The 9,078-nt window shown below is 40.0% G+C and overlaps 1 protein-coding gene across 1 annotated transcript; it reads left to right on the forward strand.

Moving 5' to 3' along the window:
• The first annotated feature begins 4,738 nt into the window (after positions 1-4,738).
• On the forward strand, positions 4,739-8,371 carry LOC137003750 (phospholipid scramblase 2-like). Its single transcript, XM_067364034.1, has 6 exons — positions 4,739-4,742; positions 4,845-4,918; positions 5,024-5,078; positions 5,162-5,367; positions 5,441-5,602; positions 8,186-8,371. The coding sequence occupies exons 1-6, from the start codon at positions 4,739-4,741 to the stop codon at positions 8,369-8,371; spliced, it is 687 nt and encodes a 228-aa protein (XP_067220135.1).
• Positions 8,372-9,078: the final 707 nt, after the last annotated feature.

Genomic DNA, 9,078 nt, shown 5'->3' on the forward strand with positions numbered 1-9,078 from the left:
ACAGCTGCATCCACTAAGTGCAATGCAAAGCGTCAGATGCAGTGGTGTAAAGCACGCTGCCACTGGACTCTAGTGCAGTAGAGACGTGTTCTCTGGAGTGACCAATCACGCTTCTCTCTCTGGCAATCCGATGGACGAGTCTGGGTTTGGTGGTTGCCAGGAGAACGGTACTTGCCTGACTGCATTGTGCCAAGTGTAAAGTTTGGTGGAGGGGGATTATGGTCTTGGGTTGTTTTTCAGGGGTTGGGCTTGACCCTTAGTTCCAGTGAAAGGAACTCTTAATGCTTTAGCATACAAAGACATTTTGGACAATTTCATGCTCCCAACTTTGTGGGAACCGATGGCCCCTTGCTGTTCCAACATGACTGCGCACCAGTGCACAAAGCAAGGTCCATAAAGACATGGATGAGCGAGTTTGGTGTGGAGAAACTTGACTGGCCCGCACAGAGTCCTGACCTCAACCCGATAGTACACCTTTGGGATGAATTAGAGAGGAGACTACGTGCAAGGCCTTCTCGCCAACATCACTGACTGACCTCACAAATGCGCTTCTGGAAGAATGGTCACACACTCCAAAACCTTGTGGAAAACCTTCCCAGAAGAGTTGAAGCTGTTATAGCTGCAAAGGGTGGGCCAACACCATATTAAACCCAACAGATTAAGAATGGGATGTCATTAAAGTTCATGTGCATGTAAAGGCAGGCTTCCCAAAACTTTTGGCAATATAGTGTACTTTTTAGCAGTCTTTGCTCTAACCCTTCCAGGATAGAAAGTGTCCTCACTGATGTCAAAGGCATCTGTGGAGAACATTGCATGCCTGGACACTTGTTCTAGGGGAACTCCTGCCCATAGAAATGCAAGGTCCAACCACAGGCTGAAGGTTTGGTGACAGGCCAGGTTGATTGCCACTGGGTGCATGCTGCATTGCCACGGCCATCTCTGAACTTGGCCGTGAAGCATTAAAGGCCTGAGAGGCATTACTGGGGCTGCAGATACCATATGCCCCAAGAGCCTCCAAAATAGTTTCAGTGGGGCTGCCATCCTGCCATCCTGCCCTTGAGTGTGTTCAGGCAGTTCAGCACCGATTAAGAACGTTCGTTCGTGAGGCATTCTGTCAGGTTGACCAAATCAAACTCTATACAGAGAAAAGAGATCCTCTGCACGGGGGAGAGTTTGCTCTTTTACCAGATGACCTGAAGCCCCAGATGGCCCCAGATGGCTGTGCTGTAGCACCAGGTCCCTGTGTTCGCACAACTGCTCTCAAGAGTGGGCCAGTATGAGCCAGTGGTTGAGATAGTTGAGGATGCAAACACCGTTCCTTCATTGGAACAAAGGCCGCCTCCACGACCTTCGTAAAGTCTTCCTGCCAATGGCTTGATGTCACAGTTCAGCTGGCTGTGCTGGAGCTTCTTTTTTTTGCCACAGGGGACGGATGCCCACGGATGCCCTTTGCGAGCAGACTAAGGGGCAGCCCATGATGGTATGGTAGCAGATCGAGGCATGCTATCAGCCTGCTTCTGGACAGTGGAGAACTGCTGGGCACAGTCCTTGAAAGCATCGCCGAAAAGGCCACCTTGTGAGATGGGAGCATCTCTGCAAGGTTTAGCCAGGGGGTGCTTCTGGACCACCAAGGTGGGCATCATCTGGCTGAGGGCCTGTGACTTTCAATACGTTCAGTCACCGTGTGCAGTTCCTGCATCAACCCTGGTTCAGAACTACCCCTGTGCATTATGAGTGCTTTGGCCTGGTAGACTTGCAGGGTGGTCATCCAGCAGCACTGTAGCCGACAACTCAATGACACACGACACTGAGAAACTCAAGCCTTTACGAGAAAGGCGAAACGTGACCAGCATGCTAACGTGGTCATGCTCTCATGTGAAAACATGAGCCACCCACGAACGCAGTCACAGCATGCTTATGTCCAGGTATGTGAGACTGTGATCGTGGCCGTCAAATGAGGATAGGAAACAACCGCATCCAGAAACATTCAGGTGGAATAACGCCTTTACAAAGACCCACCCATGTTTGCTCTTTAAGAGAAATATACTCTTTAAGGAAAAAAAGCTCTTTTAGTGTTGAAGTAGCAAACACCGTAGACGCGCCGTCACACCAACACTCTCTGAAGAGCTTCTCCCAGGTTTGCAGAACACCCGAACGATGACTGCAGAGCAGAATCAGAAGAAACGCTCAGCTCCAAAGAGAAAGCTTAATTTGCGACAGCACACACTCTCTTGGAGTGCATGATGCAAATCTCATACGCCAATGTCCATTGGCTTATTTAGTTTAAACTTGAAGGTGATTGGGCTCTCAGGTAAGATCCCAATTCGTCAGTTCAGTTCTGATGTAACGTTGAACGTGACTGACCAAAAGGGAACTCAGGGTTTAAATACACAGGGGTAAACGAATGGAAACTAAATGGTGAACTAAATTAGTGACTAACATGGCACAAACTATGAAACTAGGTCAACATGCAAATGGAAGGGAACAGGAAAAACACAGAACCAAAATAAAATTAAACTAATCATAACTATTACACTTATAGCCTAGGTGAGGTCCAAACTGCAAAAATGTCTAGAAATTTGATATTCAACAGAATAAATGCCTGCAATTATTTATGGCATATACATACATTTAATATGATTAACAGAACATTTTCAAGCTGTTAAAACCAAAAATAACTTGAAAGTGGGGCAAACCACTCTTTATCCACAAACATCAAGCTGGTAAAGAAAAAAGAAAAAAACATACTTTTTTTGTCACGAGAGAAACATTTCCTGTACTCATCAGTGCCACTGCCAAACAGACGATTCGTATCACACTGGTATGTATGGCATATCTCACAATATATGATCATTTTAGATAATTTCAAATTCAATTTTTTAATCATATTTTAACTTTGCATTTTATATATTAATTTGCAATTTTATAAAGTCTTATGGTGTTTTTACCATTCATTTATTTACAAAGAGAAGAAAATTTAACACTAAATAATATTGATGATTTATATATTTATTTATTTATTCTCTCTGCCCAGATACAATCAAATATGGAATTGTCAGGTGAGTTTGTTAAAGGGGGATGTTTTTCTATGCCCGTTTTTTGTTTGTTTGACTACAACAGGCACTGTCAGGATTCAGAATGGTCAAGGCAAGACATATAAAAAGTACACTTTAGCATACATTTTAAAAATAGTTCTTATTAGAGAAATAAAATACTTTAAAAGAATAAATGCAAACTCAATGTAATGTTTTCAGACATTTAATTGAATGTTATTTACAATTAAGTGAAAATGTATTACAGATTGAAACTTTACTACATTAAATGTAGTAGTTGAACTTATGAGTGATTTTTTTTTTTTTAACCACTGTCTTTTAAATATGCTTAAAGTGTACTGTCAAATGTACTGACATGGAAAACGAAAATATTATAGAATTTCTATTAAACTTGTATGTCTTGTATTTAATAAGTGTATTTGTAATTACTCATTGTAATTGCAAAGCTGCAAATTAGTACATTTAAAATGTATTATATTAAATAATTTTAAATAGTTACACTACCGGTCAAAAGTTTTTGAATGGTAAGATTTTTAAATGTTTTTAAAAGAAATCTCTTCTGCTCACCATGGCTTCATTTATTTGATCCAAAATACCACAAAAACAAAAATATTGTGAAATATTTTTATAATTTACAATAACTGTTTTCTATTTGAATATATTTTAAAATGCAATTTATTCCTGTGATCGAAACATCATTACTCCAGTCTTCAGTGTCACATGATCCTTCAGAAATCATTTTAATATTCCGATTTGCTGCTCAAGAAACATTTATGATTATCAATGTTGAAAACAGTTGTGTAATTTTTCAAGAAGGCTGGAAATGAAAAACGCCTTATATTCAGGTGTGCATAATTATTAGGAATAAATAGATTTAACTCCCCTAGAACAAGTGTCCAGATTTAATTATTAAATGCTCATGAGAAGGATGTAATATTAATGCAATACTAGAAATTGCAAAGTTAAAGCATGACCACTGGACAGCAAAAGGCTAATAGGGTCAGCAGTGTCATACAAAAACAGGTGGTGAAGAAAAGACACAAGTTAACTGCAGTAAGGTGTGGGAGTTAGCCTATAAGCCTATAAAAAACAGTCTTCAAGTATTTCACAGCATTTTTGGGGATTTTTTAGGATTTTTTTAGCTAAAAGTCTCTGAGATCATGACACCTCGCTCTTCTGGAGACTACAGGTAGGTTGCAGTTCTGGAAAATGGTGTCGCTGGAGACTAAAGGGTTCCTGATAGTTTCACACTTAATTCTTCACCTTAATTCTTTTGCAGTTAACTTGTGTCTTTTCTTCTCCACCTGTTTTTGTCTGACCCTGCTGACCCAATGAGCGTTTTGCTGTCCAATGGTCATGCTTTAGCTTTGCCATTTCTAGTATTCCATTAGTATTCTCATGAGCATTTAATAATTTTTGACTTTTCAGTCAGAGTTAAATCTCTTTTTTGGCTCATTTTGCCTGTAAAAGAAATCCAGCCTAAAAATTATACTCACCTGAATATAGGGCATTTTTCATTTCCAGCCTTCATGAACAATTATATATCACATATAAATGAATAAATACAAAATTAATAGTAGTTATTAAGATTAATGTGTTTTGGAATTGTTAAAATGTGCTTGGAAAAAATATGATCAGAAAATCAACTTGCCTAATAATTCTGTATTCTGTATTTAAAACTCAGGATGAGTGAGAAGGATGACATCCATTTTCACTGATAATACACAATATATTTCAGTGTGTAGTCATATTCTTAACAAAGCTGTTTGACACATGGTTACGTTTATACAGCACTAGAGAACACCGCAATGATGTCTTCCCCAGACCCGTACCACTGTCCCTCTCTTCTGGAGACCTTGACCCGGGTCAGATAAGTTTGGAGATGCTTATTAATCATAATTAATCTTTATCATTTATCAATGGTGTTACTCTGACAAATTTCATGTAATGTCAAGTAATGTTTATTTTAGATTGATCAATTGTTTGTCCACAAAGAAAAAAGTATGGCTGAAGGTTGTGCAGAAGGTTTGTTCATCAGCATTTGATGAAGAAATACAGCAAAATCAAATTAGCAACACTCTTATCTCCTACTTTTTCATTTCTTAAAGTTTGCTGTGGAATAAAGCCTAACAACCGATATACCGTGAAGAATGACAATGGGAACAGGATTTTTACTATTATTGAGGACAACAATTGTTGTAACAGGACTTTCTGTTGTGCAGCACGTTCCTTCAAAATGAGGGTTTTTAATAACTTAAATCAAGAGATCATCAGACTGGTGCGACCGTTTGTTTGCAGCTGCTGTGGCCATCAGGTATGATTGATATCCTTGTCTTGTTTAGCTCTTAAATATGTTCTGCAGTTTATATGGTGTATGTATTTTTTAGATGGAGGTTCAGTCTCCACGGGGTGTTACCATTGGATATGTTCGACAAAACTCTCATTTTTTCCTGCCTAAACTCACCGTTGAGAATGAACAAAGTGAACCGGCATTTAAGATCGCGGGACCGTGTGTAGCTTGTACCTGCTGCACCGATGAAATGTTTGAGGTGACGCACATACACCCATATACAAGATTCAACTTTCTATTGACTTTTATTGTTTTTAAATTGACCAAAGATATTTTCTGTCCTGTAACCTTAAACATAACATTCACAACCACAGAAAATTTTAAAATAATTTATAGATTAATTTCAGGTTGTGCTATTTTTCTGGGGAAATTTGATCCCGACAGTGAAGGATAGGATATTCACAAAACAGATATGGCAAATGCTCTAGTGTTTATTTGTGTTTGCGCTCTGGAGAGCGTCAAATGTTTCTTTTTACAATGTGCTTTTGCAGTGTTGAACAGTGTAGCCACTATGTTAATAATCTCCATTTCTAAGTCCTCATTAACCAACATGACACAAAGGGTCCGTTAAAATTCTTGCATTAAAGTTGGCCGTGGAAACTTAGGTGTTTGGTTCTGTGGGCCACGAGTCGGAAAAGGTTGTGCTAAGGATACTTACAGCCAGACTATTATCAGTATACTTCAAGTGTGTTAATGATTAGTTAACTTGAAGCCATATGATGATATGGCGATAGGCAGGAGTTGTCCCATATTCGATTTCAATGAAGTCATTCAACTGTGCTCTCCGAGTTAATTATACTGTATTTATAAAGAGCCTTCGAGTCATCTCCCACCACAGGTGTAATCCACGGTTTGAGAGTTGGGTCACTCTCTCACTCTTTACTGTACATATAACTTACTGTATATTTATGACACTTTGGCACAGCAATCACTTGAATATACAGCTACAAGTTATTGCACTAAAAAACCTGTCACTCATGAATGCTCACATCTGCCTGATGATCACTGATTGGCTAAAAGTGTGTGCTCGTCAGCAACGTCAGCACCACTCTGTGATGGGCCTGTGTTACGTCATGATGATGGAGTACATGCACACTTAAGCTTGTTTGTTTATTAACCAATTAACCTTTAAAATTTAGATGTTTGTAAACCGTCGAACTGACTCCAAACCAGCCCAAATTTTGTCCACCCGCCAAAACCAATTTTTACCCACACAAACAAATTCAAAACTGACCAACTGGGCGGAAACCCGTACAGTCTAGCAACAATGTGTAACTACACATAGTGTAAGTAACTGTAATGTTTACTCTATTCTTCTCCCAGTTCACCAGCTACTAATTTTAATGCATTTCAAGATAATCGGATGAATTCACGTACTGTAATCCAACAGATGCGATTCTCTGAACTATGCTGCAAACTAACATGGCGGCACCCATCACTTGTATAACTCAACTAATGTGAAAAAGAAAAAAGGTACAAGAAAAAAAGGTAAAAAGGTACAAAATCTGTCACAGGGGCAGTACCTTTTCTTTTGAAAATTGCCTTTATTGTTTTATAAAACAAATACGATGTACAATGATCACAAAGTGCTATCATTTCCCACATTTAGACAAAAATATAACTCAAAAAAGGGTCAAATTACAATAATAATCACACAGGTAAGTAAAATAACATCATTCACAAGAATATGAATGTATAAATAATCATATTGTTACAGAGCCCCCCTGCCTCCCTCGGCTCCACCGGACACCATCGGACATACGGCTTCTCCGGGCTCCCTCGGCTTTCCGGCTCCGCCTTGGTCAGTCGTCCACCTGCCTGCACCTACGGCTCCGTCTGGCTCCTCCTTCCCTCCAGCTCCGCCTACATTCTCGGTCCCACCGGCTCAGCCTCTGCCCTCTGGATGTCCGCCTCCTCCTCGGACACTCGTCACCATGGCTCCTTCTCGGTCTCCAGGACCATCAGCTGCGTGTGGGCTCGTCGGCTCTTCAGTTCCATCTGGGTCTTCAGCTGAATCTCCGTTGGTCATCCCCAGGGTGTCGTCTGCCCCCTAGCTGACTCCACCATGGCTCCTCCCACCTGCGACTTTACCCTGGGGCCTCGTCCTGGCTGGCTTCTGGGGTAACATCTGGCTCCTCCTGCTCCTGGCTTCCCCCTGGCTCCTCCCACCCTCCACTCCCCCTTGGACTGTCATTGTTATTTTCCATGAACTCTTTTCTTTTGTTTGTTTTTTACTCCACCCTTCTCCAGAACCAGGACGTGCCTATTCGGGAGGGGGCGAACTGTTACAGAGCCTCATGTTTCCGTCATCCCCTGTGACCTAGTTTCCCCGTTCTGTTTATTAGTTCATTTGATCCACCTGTGTCTTGTTAATTATCCCATCACCTTGTTTAGTTCTTTTGTCAGTCACATGTGTATATATACCCTGTGTTCTTTCACTCCTTGTCTGTTCTCGTTGTTGTCTCCACGTGTTACTGTCGTAACAGGGATACTGTCGTAACCCTGTTTTGGAATCGCCTGTGTCTCATTAAAGTATTGTTAATTGACATCTTCGTCTTCGTCGTGCTTTGATACACAGCACACGTAACACATATAATTATAATAAAGATTAAATAAGATTAACAGAAGGCCAAAGAAAACCTACCTGCAGTTACAGTGCTAAAGGAAAGAGGAGACAAAAACAGGAAATATTGACTCATGGCGTGACAATTAAAGCACTTTGTTAATTCTATTTAACAATACATATATTTAACAGTGTCATTTCTATACCTTTTACACACAGCTGGTGTCTCTGGATGAGGCAGCGACAGACAATCCATTTGGCAAGATCGTCAAACCCTTCACTAGCAGTGGACCAAACGCAGGTGTGGATTTTGTGGCGAAGTTTCCGAGCAACCTGGAAGTTAAAATGAAAGCTACTCTACTGGGGGCCTGCATTCTCATTGTAAATATTGTTAACAATACTTAAAAAAAAAACAAAAAAAAAACAGCATCTTACTATAAGACTTGTTTACAAATAATTATTATTAATTATAACTCATTTTCAGGACTGTTTGTATTATGAAAAGATGCAAAAACCACTATGTGTACTACTGTGAAGAGATGTATTCTGGTAAGCTATTTTATTTACCAAAAGAAAATAAAAAAATTAACCAAGGTGGAAATTTTTATCTTTGTGTGCCTGTAACACATCTTTGTTTCCTGTTTGGATACAGTAAGCCACCTTCAGAAAGAAGACAGAAAAAAGACAAATGTCTGATGACTACTTGCCACATTATCCTCCAATGAAGGCTGAAGAGAAAAGGATCATAGACCAGAATACGGCTTTAAAAGAAATAAAATAAAATCTTTCACATTGCAAATGCTGTTTGCTGATATTCTCTGAGAAGGACCTCAAAGGAGTTAGGTGTGATGATGTTGATGTAAAACTCCTAGAAGAAGTAATAATAAAAGAACTTCCTCCCATAATATCTGACATGAGTGAGACATTCAGTACAGCATATTTTCCATTGAAGCTGGAATATAAGGACAGACCGAATGAGATTCTGAATGAACACTTCTGTCAGTGCTGTTGGGTTCAGTGTCTGTTCTGTAATGCCATCTGCACAAACACAGCAAAAGACCACCTTCCACAACCTCACAGTGTTCCTTTCCATCGAACTGATGGACTGAATG

Source organism: Chanodichthys erythropterus, chromosome 16 (assembly GCF_024489055.1).
Source record: "Chanodichthys erythropterus isolate Z2021 chromosome 16, ASM2448905v1, whole genome shotgun sequence".
In the NCBI taxonomy this organism is placed as follows: Eukaryota; Metazoa; Chordata; class Actinopteri; order Cypriniformes; family Xenocyprididae; genus Chanodichthys; species Chanodichthys erythropterus.